The sequence below is a fragment of the Eubalaena glacialis genome, chromosome 14 (assembly GCF_028564815.1).
Source record: "Eubalaena glacialis isolate mEubGla1 chromosome 14, mEubGla1.1.hap2.+ XY, whole genome shotgun sequence".
NCBI lineage: Eukaryota > Metazoa > Chordata > Mammalia > Artiodactyla > Balaenidae > Eubalaena > Eubalaena glacialis.
Window position 1 is genome coordinate 60,406,198 of NC_083729.1, and position 17,288 is coordinate 60,423,485.

Genomic DNA, 17,288 nt, shown 5'->3' on the forward strand with positions numbered 1-17,288 from the left:
TGAACAAACCAGCTGCTGATTATAAATGAACAGTAGGGTTTAAAAAAATTTTTTTACTAAAATACATATAACATAAAGTTTACCATCTTAACCATTTTTAAGCATACAATTCAGTAGTGTTAAATATATGCACATTGTTGTGCAGCCAATCTTCAGAACTTTTTCTGACCTTGGACAACAAACGCTATGCCTGTTAAACAACTCATTTCCCCCTCGCCCCAGTCACTGGCAACCACCATTCTACTTTTGGGCTCCATGATTTTGATGCATCTAGGTACCTCATATAAGTAGAATTATGCAGTATTTGTCTTCTTGTGACTGATTTATTTCACTTAGCATAATGTCCTCAAGCCTCATCTCTGCTGTAGCATGTGTCAGAATTTCCTTCCTTTTTGAGGCTGCCTTGTATTCTATTGTGTGTGTATGTACCACATTTTATTAATCCATTCATGTGTTGATGGACATTTGGGTGGCTTCCACCTTTTGGCTATTGTGAATAATGCTGCTTTGAATATGGGTATACAAATAACTCTTTAAAATCCTAACTTCAGTTCTTTTGGAGATATACCAAGAAGTAGTATTGCCAGATCATATGGTAATTTCATTTTACTTTTTTTGAGGAAAAGCCATGCTGTCTTCTATAGTAGCTGCATCATTCTACATTCTCACCAACATAGCACAAGGGTTCCAATTTCTCCACATCCTCATCAACACTTGTTATTTCCTGTTTGTTTGTTTTAAATAGCAGCCATTGTAACGGGTGTGAGGTGTTATGAACAGTAGTTTTGATTTATCTATAATACTGTATAGTTAAAGGGAATTCCCTGGCGGTCCAGTGTTTAGGACTCCGTGCTTTCACTGCTTAGGGACTGAGTATAATCCCTGGTTGGGGAACTAAGACCCCGCAAGCTTCGCAGCACAACCAATAAAAAAAAATAGTAATAATATAGTTAAAGTAACCAGAGTCAATTTCTTATATTTCTACCAGGTTGGAATATAAGCAATTACTAATGGGGTCCTGGTTCTACTGTGAGACCTTCTGTAGTCTCAAGCAAATCACAGCTCATTCCAGAGTGGTGTTGTCCAATAGACTTTTCTGTGATGTTGAAAATGTTCTACATCTGCACTGTCTAGTATGGGTAGCCACTAGCCACAAGTAGCCACTGAGCACTTGAAATGTGGCTAGTATGACTGGGGAGTTGAATTTTTAATTTTATTTAATTAATTAAAATTCAAATAGCCACATGTAGTTAGTGGCTACTGTATAGGACAGCCCAAGTCTAGGGCATTCCTTTCAGGTCTTAAGACAGAAACATGTAGTGTGCATGTAGGGAGCTGCTGGTGTCTGCCCTGACTCTCAGGGAGATATTACAGAGTCCCATTAATTTTATACCTAAGGAAAAATCCTGAGTCATTTCCACTCACTGCCAACACCACTTCCACCGCCATCATCAACAAAATAAAACTAAGCTAACTCTGCTCTTTGAATTTCTGGAAATATTTACATATGTCCTGGCACTTTCTCCATTGTGTTTTAAACTTGTGCTTTGTTTGGCTTCAGGACCTGTATGAGGCTGGAGAGAAGAAATGGGGGACAGATGAGGTGAAATTTCTAACTGTTCTCTGTTCCCGGAATCAAAATCATCTGTTGCATGGTAAGGCACTTGCCTCATTGTCTAAAGAAACTATTTGAAAGATAGTGAAAACTATATTACCTGTAATTGATAACCTTTTTCCCTTTACTTGGTACAAAGATCTAATTTTACTGAACTGTCTTAGATGTCTTACCTTGGAAATTTATGGGTGCAACAATGTGTGTGAGGGCCAATTGCTGAAAGATTAATTATGAATAATTAGCAGATATATTCATAGAAGTTTGGAATTCCTGTTTGTAGGAAACTGACCTCCATAGTCAGTCCTTTTTCTAAAGCAGCTCCATTTAAATTTAGTTACATAAGACAAAATCTTTAGTACATCAGCAAGCAATAAAATAGAAATGTTGGTTGACATTTATTCCTATTTAACATCCAAGTTGTAAAAGCTAATAGAAGTGATTTTTTTAGGGGGTATGTTGCATAAGATGAATAGTGGATGATTTCAGATTTTATTTCCTATGTGTAAAGTTTCTAATTTGCTTCTGATAATGCTAGTCTTTGTAATGTGATTTTAACTTCTTTGGGAAAAAGGTACTATACAATTGTAGAATATTTATTGTCAGGTTTATTTTCTTCTTGCAAACAGCAATAAACGTTTAATAAAATATTTCATCTTTTATATAAGCTTTTGAGGTCTTTATGCTATATCCTAATTTTATAAACTCATCATGCCCTTATAATCACTCACAATTTACAAAACTTGTGGGAAATTTGAGAAGAATGAGTTTGCTAAATTGAAAACATGAAAAAAATTGAAAATTACAACACATTTGGAAGTTGCAATTATTTCAAATATTCCACAGTGACAGTAGGTGATTACTCCAGTTAATAAATGTCATGGGCAGTCATCAGATGCACCAACTTCTGACTCAGATCCTTATTTTTTTTGCCTTCCCTTGCCTGATTACTAGTAAGGCAAATCTCTCCCTGGTGTTATTTTCCAAGAACTGCAGGTCCTCAGAAGCCGATTTAATGCAAATATATTTGTAACAATTTTCGCTTCCACGCATAAGTCAATAGTTGGGCAGTTATAAAACATTTGCTTGTAAGCCACTGGAAGAAAATCTTTTAAGCATTATTTGAATAAAGAAAACACGATAATTTTCTTACCAACCAACAATAATAGTGAGGATTCATAATAACTAAGATTTTGTTAATTATCTTCTAGGTGCAGTGCTAAGCATATTATAAGCATTGTTCGTTGCAGTATCCCAATGAAGCAGCCATTATTTTCCGCATTTTACAGTGGAGAACACTGAGTCTTAGAAAATGTGTCAATTAGATTTTTTAATTCCAAGCAATATGCACTGAATAATTACATAGGAAAAGAGAAAATAATATAGAAGGGGACAAGAGGGAAAATGGAAAATACTAGAGGTCCATTGAATCGAAGGGAGAGCTGAACAGCTCTAGAAAGACTAGAAATCAAGGCAGTTCTGGGGATCTCAGTAGAAGGGAGTCATGGATTGATTTCTAAGGCAGAGTTTCCTAAAATCTGGTCTCCGTTAAAAATGCTGATTCTTGGACCCCAACTTCAGACTGGCTAACTTAGGATTTCTGAGAGTGACACGCAAGGAGTTTAACAGGTTTCCCAGGTGATTCTCATGTTCCCTGAAGTTAAAGATGACTCAGTGCTTTTGGCCATCCTCATGATATCTGCTCAGTTAAAAAATTCCCAGGAGAGTAAGACTGATTGGCCCTGGTTGGATGAACTGGTCACTTATTTGTTAGAGCTTATCATGTATGTTGGGGGGTAGGGGTGTTCCTGGATTGACAGCCCTGTGAGACTCACTCTGATGGGGGTGGAGTAGCATCCCAAAGAAGGCAGTGTTAAGAAGATAAACAAAGCAGATATCCACTCTAAGAAGGCTCCAGAAGGAGGCAGCAAGAGAGAAAAATATGTTCATAATATTCAAAAATACTTGGTAAAAAAGGGGAGAAATTTTAATTATGTTAAAGTCTATTAAAAGATGCAAGCAACTGTTACCAAATGTGACTAAGTTTTGAAAAGGTTGAATCGCTCTAGTTTTTTTTTTAATTGACATATAGTTGATTAACAATGTTGTGTTTGTTTCTGGTGTACAGCAAAGTGATTCAGTTATATGTATATGTATATATGTATACACATATATATATTCTTTTTCAGGTTCTTTTCCATTATAGGTTATTACAAGATATTGAATATAGTTCCCTGTGTTATAGAGTAGGACCTTGTTGTTTATCTATCTTATATATAATAGTTTGTATCTGCTAATCCCAAACTCCTAATTTTTCCCTCCCCCACCTTTCCCCTTTGGTAACCATAAGTTTATTTTCTATGTCTTTGAGTCTGTATCTGTTGTGTAAGTTCATTTCTATCATTTTTTAGATTTCACATATAAGTGATATCATGTAAAATTTGTCATTCTGTGTCTGACTTACTTCACTTAGTATGATAATCTCTAGGTCCATCCATGTTGCTGCAAATGGCATTATTTCATTCTTTTTTGTGGCTGAGTAATATTCCATTGTGTGTGTGTGTGTATATATACACACACACCACATCTTCTTTATCCATTCACCTGTCAATGGACATTTAGGTCGTTTCCATGTCTTGGCTCTTGTAAACAGGAATTGCTCTAGTTTTGATGTGCTGAAAGGAAGATGAACATGCAGGTGATCGTGAGCTTATTAAGGAAACAATGAGAAAAGAAAGCAGATCTCTCCAGAGGTTATCTCTGCTTTATGTGGTGAAAACACGGTCCCACATAAGGGAAATGACTTGCCTGATGTCCTCCAAGATTCACAATATTCCTTCCTCCTCTCCTCTGTTCCATTCCACTTGCCATATGCATCTTGGTTCTCACCCACATTGCTAATTAGTTTCCTCTTGAAATATGCCAAAGAATAATAGTATAGTCTAGTTAAAAGATGCTCATTCTCTCCATACAGTTTAGTTTCCTCTATTCTTTTTTTATTATTTATAATTTCATTTTGTTATTGTTTGTAGTGTTCGATGAATACAAAAGGATATCACAGAAGGATATTGAACAGAGTATTAAATCTGAAACATCTGGTAGCTTCGAAGAAGCTCTGCTGGCCATAGGTAAGCTGGTAGGGGGTGGGGAGTGGAGAAACAAATATTTATAGACTTTCCTCCTTATTATCAATTTGTTGTCATGGGTTGTAGAAATTTTTTTTCAGGGGTAAAAAAAATTGTTTAAATCACTCATGACGTGTGATCCAGAATTTTTTTTTTAAATTAGTTAATTTATTTATTTTTGGTTGCACTGGGTCTTCGTTGCTGTGCGTGGGCTTTCTCTACTTGCGTCGAGCAGGGGCTACTCTTCGTTGCAGTGCGTGGGCTTCTCATTGAGGTGGCTTCTCTTGTTGCAGAGCATGGGCTCTAGGTGCGTGGGCTTCAGTAATTGTGGAATGCGGGCTCAGTAGTTGTGGCTTGCGGGCTGTAGAGCACAGGCTCAGTAGTTGTGGTGCACGGGCTTAGTTGCTCTGCGGCATGTGGGATCTTCCTGGACCAGGGCTTGAACCCGTGTCCCCTGCATTGGCAGGTGGATTCTTAACCACTGTGCCACCAGGGAAGTCCCGTGTGATCCATAATTTTAAGCGAGAAATATTATATACAACCTGATTGTTATTGTACCATGTTGCTTTATCTATTTTATATCCTCTGTGCCTTTATATCTTAGTACATGGAAAGGTTAATCCTACACTAGCTGCATCTTGCAAGTCTGTGAATGGTTAGAACTAATAACTGTTTCATATGGTACAGATAGCAATAATCTTTTTGAAATTTTATGCTGCCTTTTGCTTTAATGGCCTTTATTAATTATTTGTCTAGGAACTTGACAATAAATTGAGGGTACTTTCCATCTATGAAAATGCTTTTAGCATAGCCTATGCTCATAAAACACTGTTTGGCTAAATTTTTCCGACAAAGCAATCAAAAGATACTACTTCATACCTTGTAGAAACAATGGGAACAACTGTCACTTTTTTCTTGCAGATTTTATCAGTAATCTTTTCATTTCTCTTTTTATCTCTTGACAGTAAAGTGCATGAGGAACAAATCTGCATATTTTGCTGAAAGGCTTTATAAATCTATGAAGGTAAATGGCCTCATTGTTAGCATCTAAATGGCTCTGAGGGTCTTGTGTCCACCTTCATATGCTTACTTATATCCCCCATGCAAATTAGCCAAAATCAGCTTGAGCTATTCAGTTCAATTCTTCAAATACTTCACTGAGTGGTTGCAAATAATAATGCTACGTAATATTTATTGAGTACTTATAATGTGTGATCACTGTTCCTAATACTTTATATGTATAATTTTATCCCCACAACAGCTCTGTGGGGCAGGTACTGTTATCAGCTTCCATTTTACAGATGAGAAAACTGAGGCATAAAGAGGATAGGCAATTTGCCCAGGGTCCTCAGTGAGGAAAGGAATGGAGCAGGGATGCAAACATTGGCAGTCCAACTTCAGATTCCTAGCTCCTAACCATGCGTTGGACTCTGTGCAAGCACCCTTGCTGAGAACCATGGGAGGGGCAAGAGAGATCAAACTGCAGTCCCTGGTCTCAAAGAACTAGCTCTGAGAGGAAGGCAGCTGTGTGCAAAACACCAGTAAGAACAAAATAGAATGTAAGACGGTAGTTGAGGATCCAAATATTATAGGAACACAGAGGAAAGGGTGTTTAAAAAAAATATTTGTTTGGGGGTGAGGATCAGAAAAGGACATATAAAGAAATTGGTATATTTGAGCAGGACCTTAAAGGAAGTTTTACATCAGAGGGTTTTACATGGTAGGAAGGATGGTAAAGCTGGGAAGGGAAGGATGACATGGTGGGTGGATTACCGTATGTGAGGCAGGAGGGCTGGAGAACACAGGGTATGTCTCTAGAAGGGCAGAGAGCCATCTCCTCTGGTCAGAACACTGAGTGTTGAAAAGATAAGTTGGGGAAACCCTTGAGCTCCGTGGTGAGGAGCAAGATTCCACAGGCCTCTAAGGTTATAGTACAAGGGATGTCATCGGGAGACTGATACATAGTCTGCCTTGATAGACTAACAAAGAGCACTGTCTGAAAACTAGCTCAGCTTTGTATGCAGGGATCTTGTTTCTTCCTTAGGGCTTGGGCACTGATGACAACACCCTTATCAGAGTGATGGTTTCTCGAGTGGAGATTGACATGTTGGACATCCGGGCAAACTTCAAGAGGCTCTATGGAAAGTCTCTGTACTCCTTCATCAAGGTAGGTCACAGCAGCCTTGCCTTGGCCCAGAGGAAAGTGCTGATGAAAGGAGGGGGTTCTGACCTAGGTATTTAGACACTTCTTATCCTCTCCTTGGCAGACATCGTTCCAGTTAAGGATGGTACTCTAATTCAGATATTTCCAGTCTCTCTCCTTTCCCACAGATGTTTAAATCTCTGCCTGGTTAGAAGCTGGAAATGTTTGCCTTCTAAATAGAGTTAATTATTTCATGTTGACCCCAGACAAAGAAAGATTTTATATATATATATATATTTTTTGGAGTTTCCATATTTTTTTTTTAATTTTTGAATTTTATTTAATTTATTTTTTTATACAGCGGTTCTTATTAGTCATCAATTTTATACACATCAGTGTATACATATCACTCCCAATCTCCCAATTCATCCCACCACCACCCCCACCCCCCCGCTGCTTTCCCCCTTGGTGTCCATACATTTGTTCTCTACATCTGTGTCTCAGTTTCTGCCTTGCAAACCGGTTCATCTGTACCGTATTTCTAGGTTCCACATATATGCGTTAATATACGATATTTGTTTTTCTCATTCTGACTTACTTCACTCTGTATGACAGTCTCTAGATCCATCCACGTCTCTACAAATGACCCAATTTCGTTCCTTTTTATGGCTGAGTAATATTGCCTTGTATATATGTACCACATCTTCTTTATCCATTCATCTGTCGATGGGCACTTAGGTTCCTTCCATGACCTGGCTATTGTAAATAGCGCTGCAATGAACATTGGGGTGCATGTGTCTTTTTGAATTATGGTTTTCTTTGGGTATGTGCCCAGTAGTGGGATTGCTGTGTCATATGGTAATTCTATTTTTAGTTTTTTAAGGAACCTCCATACTGTTCTCCGTAGTGGCTGTATCAATGTACATTCCCACCAACAGTGCAAGAGGGTTCCCTTTTCTCCACACCCTCTCCAGCATTTGTTGTTTGTAGATTTTCTGATGATGCCCATTCTGACTGGTGTGAGGTGATACCTCATTGTAGTTTTGATTTGCATTTCTCTAATAATTAGTGATATTGAGCAGCTTTTCATGTACTTCTTGGCCATCTGTATGTCTTCTTTGGAGAAATGTCTATTTAGGTCTTCTGCCCATTTTTGGATTGGGTTGTTTGTTTTTTTAATATTGAGCTGCATGAGCTGTTTATATATTTTGGAGATTAATCCTTTGTCCATTGATTCGTTTGCAAATATTTTCTCCCATTTTGAGGGTTGTCTTTTCGTCTTGTTTATGGTTTCCTTTGCTGTGCAAAAGCTTTGAAGTTTCATTTGGTCCCATTTGTTTATTTTTGTTTTTATTTCCATTACTCTAGGAGGTGGATCAAAAAAGATCTTGCTGTGATTTATGTCAAAGAGTGTTCTTCCTATCTTTTCCTTTAAGAGTTTTATAGTGTCCGGTCTTACATTTAGGTCTCTAATCCATTTTGAGTTTATTTTTGTGTATGGTGTTAGGGAATGTTCTAATTTCATTCTTTTACATGTAGCTGTCCAGTTTTCCCAGCACCACTTATTGAAGAGACTGTCTTTTCTCCATTGTATATCCTTGCCTGCTTTGTCATAGATTAGTTGAATAGGTGTGTGGGTTTATCTCTGGGCTTTCTATCTTGTTCCATTGATCTATGTTTCTGTTTTTGTGCCAGTACCATATTGTCTTGATTACTGTAGGTTTGTAGTATAGTCTGAAGTCAGGGAGTCTGATTCCTCCAGCTGTTTTTTTCCCCCAAGACTGCTATGGCTATTTGGGGTCTTTTGTGTCCCCATACAAATTTTAAGATTTTTAGTTCTAGTTCTGTAAAAAATGCCATTGGTAATTTGATAGGGATTGCATTGAATCTGTAGATTGCTTTGGGTAGTATAGTCATTTTCACAATATTGATTCTTCCAATCCAAGAACATGGTATATCTCTCCATCTGTTGGTATCATCTTTAATTTCTTTCATCAGTGTCTTATAGTTTTCTGCATACAGGTCTTTTGTCTCCCTAGGTAGGTTTATTCCTAGGTATTTTATTCTTTTTGTAATGGTAAATGGGAGTATTTCCTTAATTTCTCTTTCATATTTTTCAGCATTAGTGTATAGGAATGCAAGAGAGTTCTGTGCATTAATATTGTATCCTGCAACTTTACCAAGTTCATTGATTAGCTCTAGTAGTTTTCTGGTGGCATCTTTAGGATTCTCTATGTATAGTATCATGTCATCTGCAAACAGTGACTGTTTTACTTCTTCTTTTCCAATTTGTTTTCCTTTTATTTCTTTCTGTTCTCTGATTGCTGTGGCTAGGACTTCCAAAACTATGTTGAATAATAGCGGGGAGAGTGGACATCCTTGTCTCGTTCCTGATCTTAGAGGAAATGCTTTCAGTTTTTCACCATTGAGAATGATGTTTGCTGTGGGTTTGTCGTATATGGCCTTTATTATGTTGAGGTAGGGTCCCTCTGTGCCCACTTTCTGGAGAGTTTTTATCATAAATGGGTGGTGAATTTTGTCAAAAGCTTTTTCTGCATCTATTGAGACGATCATATGGTTTTTATTCTTCAGTTTGTTAATATGGTGTATCACATTGATTGATGTGCATATATTGAAGAATCCTTGCATCCTTGGGCTAAATCCCACTTGATCATGGTGTATGATCCTTTTAATGTGTTGTTGGATTCTGTTTGCTAGTATTTTGTTCAGGAGTTTTGCATCTATATTCATCAGTGATATTGGTCTGTAATTTTCTTTTTTTGTAGTATCTTTGTCTGGTTTTGGTATCAGGGTGATAGTGGCCACATAGAATGAGTTTGGGAGTGTTCCTTCTTCTGCAATTTTTTGGAAGAGTTTGAGAAGGATGGGTGTTAGCTCTTCTCTAAATGTTTGATAGAATTCACCTGTGAAGCCATCTGGTCCTGGACTTCTGTTTGTTGGAAGATTTTTAATCACAGTTTCAACTTCATTACATGTGATTGGTCTGTTCATGTTTTCTGTTTCTTCCTGGTTCAGTCTTGGAAGGATATACCTTTCTAAGAATTTGTCCATTTCTTCCAGGTTGTCCATTTTATTGGCATAGAGTTGCTCATAGTAGTCTCTTAGGATGCTTTGTATTTCTGCAGTGTCTGTTGTAACTTCTTTTTCATTTCTAAGTTTATTGCTTTGAGTCCTCTCCCTCTTTTTATTGATGAGTCTGGCTAATGGTTTATCAATTTTGTTTATCTTCTCAAAGAACCAGCTTTTAGTTTTATAGATCTTTGCTATTGTTTTCTTTGTTTCTATTTCATTTATTTCTGCTCTGATCTTTATGACTTCTTTCCTTCTGCTAACTTTGGGTTTTGTTTGTTCTTCTTTCTCTAGTTCCTTTAGGTGTAAAGTTAGATTGTGTATTTGAGATTTTTCTTGTTTCTTGAGGTAGGCTTGTATAGCTATAAACTTCCCTCTTAGAACTGCTTTTGCTGCATCCCATAGGTTTTGGATCGTCATGTTTTCATTGTCATTTGTCTCTAGGTATTTTTTGATTTCTTCAGTGATTTCTTGGTTATTTAGTAACGTATTGTTTAGCCTCCATGTGTTTGTGTTTTTTACGTTTTTTTCCCTGTAATTCATTTCTAATCTCATAGCGTTGTGGTCAGAAAAGATGCTTGATATGATTTCAATTTTCTTAAATTTACTGAGGCTTGATTTGTGACCCAAGATGTGATCTATCCTGGAGAATGTTCCATGCGCACTTGAGAAGAAAGTGTAATCTGTTGTTTTTGGATGGAATGTCCTATAAATATCAATTAAATCTATCTGGTCTATTGTGTCATTTAAAGCTTCTGTTTCCTCATTTATTTTCATTTTGGATGATCTGTCCATTGGTGTAAGTGAGGTGTTAAAGTCCCCCACTATTATTGTGTTACTGTCAAGTTCCTCTTTTATAGCTGTTAGCAGTTGCCTTATGTATTGAGGTGCTCCTATGTTGGGTGCATATATATTTATAATTGTTATATCTTCTTCTTGGATTGATCCCTTGATCATTATGTAGTGTCCTTCCTTGTCTCTTGTAACATTCTTTATTTTAAAGTCTATTTTATCTGATATGAGTATAGCTACTCCAGCTTTCTTTTGATTTCCATTTGCATGGAATACCTTTTCCCATCCCCTCACTTTCAGTCTGTATGTGTCCCTAGGTCTGAAGTGGGTCTCTTGTAGACAGCATATAGACGGGTCTTGTTTTTGTATCCATTCAGCAAGCCTGTGTCTTTTGGTTGGAGCATTGAATCCATTCACGTTTAAGGTAATTATCGATATGTATGTTCCTATGACCATTTTCTTAACTGTTTTGGGTTTGTTTTTGTAGGTCCTTTTCTTCTCTTGTGTTTCCCACTTAGACAAGTTCCTTTAGCATTTGTTGTAGAGCTGGTTTGGTGGTGCTGAATTCTCTTAGCTTTTGCTTGTCTGTAAACCTTTTGATTTTTCCATCGAATCTGAATGAGACCCTTGCTGGGTAGAGTAATCTTGGTTGTAGTTTCTTCCCTTTCATCACTTTAAGTATATCATGCCACTCCCTTCTGGCTTGTAGGGTTTCTGCTGAGAAATCAGCTCTTAACCTTATGGGAGTTCCCTTGTATGTTATTTGTCGTTTTTCCCTTGCTGCTTTCAATAATTTTTCTTTGTCTTTAATTTTTGCCAATTTGATTACTATGTGTCTTGGTGTGTTTCTCCTTAGGTTTATCCTGTATGGGACTCGCTGTGCTTCCTGGACTTGGGTGGCTATTTCCTTTCCCATGTTAGGGAAGTTTTCAACTATACTCTCTTCAAATATTTTCTCTGGTCCTTTCTCTCTCTCTACTCCTTCTGGGACCCCTATAATGCGAATGTTGTTGCCTTTAATGTTGTCCCAGAGGTCTCTTAGGTTGTCTTCATTTCTTTTCACTCTTTTTTCTTTATTCTGTTCTGCAGCAGTGAATTCCGCCATTCTGTTTTCCAGGTCACTTATCCGTTCTTCTGCCTCAGTTATTCTGCTATTGAGTCCTTCTAGTGTATTTTTCATTTCGGTTATTGTATTGTTCATCTCTGTTTGTTTGTTCTTTAATTCTTCTAGATCTCTGTTAAACATTTCTTGCATCTTCTCGATCTTTGCCTCCATTCTTTTTCCAAGGTCCTGGATCATCTTCACTATCATTATTCTGAATTCTTTTTCTGGAAGGCTGCCTATCTCCACTTCATTTAGTTGTTTTTCTGGGGTTTTATCTTGTTCCTTCATCTGGTACATAGCCCTCTGCCTTTTCATCTTGTCTCTCTTTCTGTGAATGTGGTATTTGTTCCACAGGCTGCAGGATTGTAGTTCTTGCTTCTGCTGTCTGCCCTCTGGTGGATGAGGCTATCTAAGAGGTTTGTGCAAGTTTCCTGATGGGAAGGACTGGTGGTGGGTAGAGCTGGGTGTTGCTCTGGTGGCAGAGCTCAGTAAAACTTCAATCCGCTTGTCTGCTGATGGGTGGGGCTGGGTTCCCTCCCTGTTGGTTGTTTGGCCTGAGGCAACCCAACACTGGAGCCTACCTGGGCTCTTTGGTGGGGGTAATGGCGGACGCTGGGAGGGCTCACGCCAAGGAGTACTTCCCAGAACTTCTGCTGCCAGTGTCCTTGTCCTCACGGTGAGACACAGCCACCCTCCGCCTTTCAATAAAGATTATATTTTAATGAATGGTTTTAAGAGCACAATTTCCATTTCTACCTGCTTACAATAAAAGAGAAGCAACTGAATCAGTCATCCAGAACCCCATCCAGGGCCAGCTGAGGTCTGCTGAAAATATGGGAAAACATGACAGTCAGCCTGGATTGCTATTCTTTACCTGGCACCAGACTTCTAGGAGTCCTAACATGGCATGGGAGTGATGAGAAATGATTCACATCTCTCAAAACCCCTCATTACTGGGACTTTGCTTCTTGAGGAAGCCAGAAGGGCCTCAGAAATATGAAGCCAAACCCATTTTCCTAGAAGCTGGGTTGCCAGCACAGTAAATGTCAAATCAGGATTTGATCTGTGAATTAAATATTCTGATCCTACTCATAGCTTGGAGAGGTTTAACTACTAGGTGATTTGAGCTGCAGAGTTTATGACTATGTCTACAAGGCATTTAGGAACTTGTTTCTATTTCTGTACAGTCTGTGAGGTCACTTTTTTTTGCAGAGCCGAAATATAGCTAGCTGTAAGCAAAACAACTTTAAGATACAAGGATGACCATAAATGAAGCTATGGGAAAATATATTTGTAACATATACTTATAATGTAGGGTTAATATCCCTATATGAGGAGCTTGTACAAATTACTAAGAACAAGGAGAAAAATCCAAAAGGAAAACTGGACAGAAAGAAAACATGAGCTTCATGAAAGATGAGACACAAAGGGACAATAAATATGTACAATGTTTAATCTCACTAATATATAATGGATTGCAAATAAAAACAAATCATCATTTTTCACCTAATACCTTAACAAAGTTTAAAGAGGTGATAACCAGCATTGAGAAAGGCTTGGGGAAATCTCACCGTCTCTTATGGAAGCACTGTAAACTAGTCTAACTTTCTGGGGAGGCAACTTGCCAATAAATGTTTAAAAAATAAACTGTACCTCTTACTTAGTTATTAGATATTTAAGAATATCTTTAGGCAAAATAATAAGGTAAAAATGCTCTAATCCACAGAATGGGAGAAAATATTTACAAATTATATCTAATAAGGGTTTACTATCCAGAATATATAAAGAACTCCTACAACTCAATAACAAAAAGACAAACAACCCAATTAAAAAATGACAAAGGATTTGAATATCTTCATTTCTCCAAGGGAGATATACAAATGGGCAATAAGCACGTGAAAAGATGCTCAACGTCATTATCAAAACCACAGTGAAATACCACTTTGTACCTACTAAGATGGCTATAATTTTTTTTAAAATGGACAATAACAAATGTAGGTGAGGATGTGGAGAAATTAGAACCTTGTGTATTGCTGGTGTGAATGTAAAATGGTGCAGCCGTTGTGGAAAACAGTTTGGCGCTTCCTCAAAAAGTTAAACATAGAATTACCATATTACCCCGCAATTCCACTCCCAGGTATATACTCAAAAGAAATGAAAACGGGGACTTAAACACGTATTTGTACACCAATGTAAACATTATTTATAATAGCCAAAAGGTGGAAACAACCTAAGGGTCCATGAACAGGTGAATGGATAAACAAAATGTGATACATACATACATAATGTGAATGAAGTTTCTGATACATGGATGAACTTTGGAAACATTCTAAGTGACATAAACCAGACACAAAAGGACAAATACTGTATATGATTCTACTTACATGAAATATTTAGACTAGGTAAATTCATAGAGACAGAAGGTAGATTAGAGGTTACCAGGGGCTGGAGGATAAGGGGACTAGGAAGTTCTTGCTTAGTGGTTACAAAGTTTATTACACATTATTTTAATTTTTATTAACCAATAGGGGATGACTCAAATTATGGAAAATCTATACAGTGGAATACTATACAGACACTAAAATGATGGGGTAAAAAATATTGATTGACTAGGGGAAACAGCACAATAAATACATTTACATTATATGTTTGTATATATATAAATATGTTAATATGTGTATACACACACTCACACAACACTGGAAAAAATTAAAAATAAAGAATACATTGCCCATTCAATAAAAATTGTCAAAAGAAACAGAATAGAAATAGAAAATATGTAAATAATAGAAAAAAGACAGAAGTAAGATTAAAAATGTAAGTTATAATAATAAATAAACTCTCAGGTTAGGTAAAAATATAAAATCCTACTCCATGCTGTTTATAAGGAACAGCTGAAATACAGTGATATGTAAGAAGCTTTAAAAAAAAAAAGGCCAGGGAAAAGAACATTTGACAAAAAGAAAGCAGGGATTATACTATAAGTAAAAAGAAGAATTTAAGGGGAAAAAGTATTAAATGGGACAAAGTAATAGATCACTTTATATTGATAAAAGCAACAATTTACAGCAAAGATTAAATTACCATAAAACTTTAGTTGCCAAATAGTATTGCATTCAAATATATAAAGAAACTTGAGGCTCCAAAAGAAGACATTGATGGAAATACTATGCTAGATAGACTTTAACACATCCTTCTCTTTTGGCAGATCAATGAGACAAGGTATAAACAAGGGTGTATTAAGATTGATTTTAATAGATATACATTAAACTTTGAATCCCATCCCATCTTTTCTAGTGCCCATGAAACACTAGCAAAAATTGATCTATTATTTAGGCCATGAAAAATTCTATGTAAAAATTATAGCACCTTTCTGGAAGGCTATTTTGCAACCCATACTAAAAGAAAATACATGATCATTAATCTGGTAATTCCCATTTTATGAAAATTTATCCTGAATACATCATTTAAAAAATGCACAAAAATTTATAGTATGTTTATTGCAGCAGTGTTTATAATAGTGAAAAATTGGAAAAAACATAAATATCCAATGGGGGGTGATCAAATAAATTATTTTACCTATGTACAATGGAATACTCTGTAACCATTAAGGAATGATGTTGTGGAAGAGTATTTAATAAATTAAAATAGGGAAATAGGCTATAGTAAATAAAAAAGTAGAATATGGAAGAATACTACAATCCCATCACGTAGGAATCTATATCCATAGAAAAAGGTCTGGAAGGATATGCAAAAACAAAAATGTTAGGCAGAGTAATCTCTAGATGTTAGAATTATAGATGATGTTTTTATATTCTTTTATGTCTATTTTCTACATTGAACAGGCGTTCTTTTTATAATAAAAAATAACAAATGTCATTTAAAAAAAAAAAAAAACCTCTCTAAGAAAGATCCCGGCAAGACTGAAAAAGTTAACCTAGATGACTTTGAGCTGTGTATTCTATTTTAAATCCCATTTATCTGACTGTAACTCTGCTTTCCTTGTCCCCAGGGTGATACATCTGGAGACTACAGGAAGGTACTGCTCATTCTCTGTGGAGGAGATGATTAAAATAAAATCCAGAAAGGATAGGAGCATTCCCTACACTTCGAATTTTTTTTAACTTCATTTTTCTACACTGCTGTTAGCATTATCTCAGAATGGTTATTTCCAATTAAAATGCCTACAGATGCCTCCTAAGATATAGACTGTATTATTATTCATCTATAATTACTATGATGCTTTAAAGCTGTATTTGCTTTTCAAAGCTTATAAAACCTAAAAGGAGATTTTAAATTAGAAATAAGAATGTGCTCCATGTTTTCAACAGATTTCTTCCTTGTTTGTGTTTCACAGAAATTGGAATATATTAAATTATTTCATATTTTCTTTTTGGTGAAAACTGTTGAAATGGAAGACTGGAAGACTGTTCTAAAATCACTTTTCTTCCCTAATTCTATTTTTAGAGTGGCTAGTAATTTCTTGATTTGAAATTGTGAGCATCTAGTTAGTAAGAATATCTATCCAATTTGCTACTTTACTTGTCATAGTTTGAAAGCATCCACAGATCTCCTTTGTTTAGGTTTTTGTCTAAAGTGTTAGTTGATCTTTACTAAGTTTGGCATTAGAGACTTCCTCCATCACATCTTATGTTACCATCTCTTAGTCTCTCCAGGTTAAAGTATACCAAACTCACCAACTCTTCTGAACGAATTCAGTTCTAAGTGTGGTTATACAGATCATATATGTCTGGTTACCAAACATAAATGTTGAACATTCCACAATATTATGGTTAATAATAATAATAACAATATAATAAAATAATAATAATGGTACTGATCCAGCTTGAAGATGAATGTGAAAGAATTGTGTCAAACTGCGTATTCTGGTGATGGTGTAGTGCTCTGAATTTACTTTTACTTAAAGAAAAATTTTTGTGCCCCAAATTTTTTAAATCATTTTCAATTTTGTTGATTTGTAGTGATTTATACTTACACTGTGCCTTTCAACTCTAGAATTACTGTAAAGGTGTACTTGGATTTAATTTAAAAGTTCAGTTTGTATACAACATGGAAAAATAATTTCAATAAAACACGGTGCCTTTGAAATGAGGTATATGCTTTCTCTGACTGACTTTTCTGCTTGTGAGTTTTTTCATCCTGGACTCTGAAAGGAGATATTTTTGAAGGATTTGTGTTACTCAATTTCTATTAGAAAGTACAACATTAGGAAAAATAACATATTTAATCTTATGTACCTCTACTGCTGTAAAACTAATGTTCATATATACCAAACACTACTTAATGATATAAAATAGTATATTTAAGTTATCTCTGGAAATGAGTGATGCTCTTGGTTCTAAGTAGAACATTCATATTAAATAAGAATATTTGTCTTCTTTGTTCATTCTATAGTTATTT

General features: G+C 36.1%; 1 protein-coding gene across 2 annotated transcripts in view; it reads left to right on the forward strand.

The window, feature by feature from the left end:
* ANXA4 (annexin A4) overlaps positions 1 to 16,992 on the forward strand; it is a 74,078-nt gene extending 57,086 nt beyond the window's left edge. For both annotated transcript variants that reach the window (XM_061168703.1, XM_061168702.1), the window contains exons 9-13: positions 1,562 to 1,655; positions 4,645 to 4,740; positions 5,703 to 5,761; positions 6,782 to 6,904; positions 15,880 to 16,992. In XM_061168703.1, coding sequence (XP_061024686.1) covers positions 1,562 to 1,655; positions 4,645 to 4,740; positions 5,703 to 5,761; positions 6,782 to 6,904; positions 15,880 to 15,939 — 432 coding nt within the window. In that variant the 3' untranslated portion in view covers positions 15,940 to 16,992. The remainder of the gene's footprint in view (positions 1 to 1,561; positions 1,656 to 4,644; positions 4,741 to 5,702; positions 5,762 to 6,781; positions 6,905 to 15,879) is intronic.
* The last annotated feature ends 296 nt before the right edge of the window (positions 16,993 to 17,288 follow it).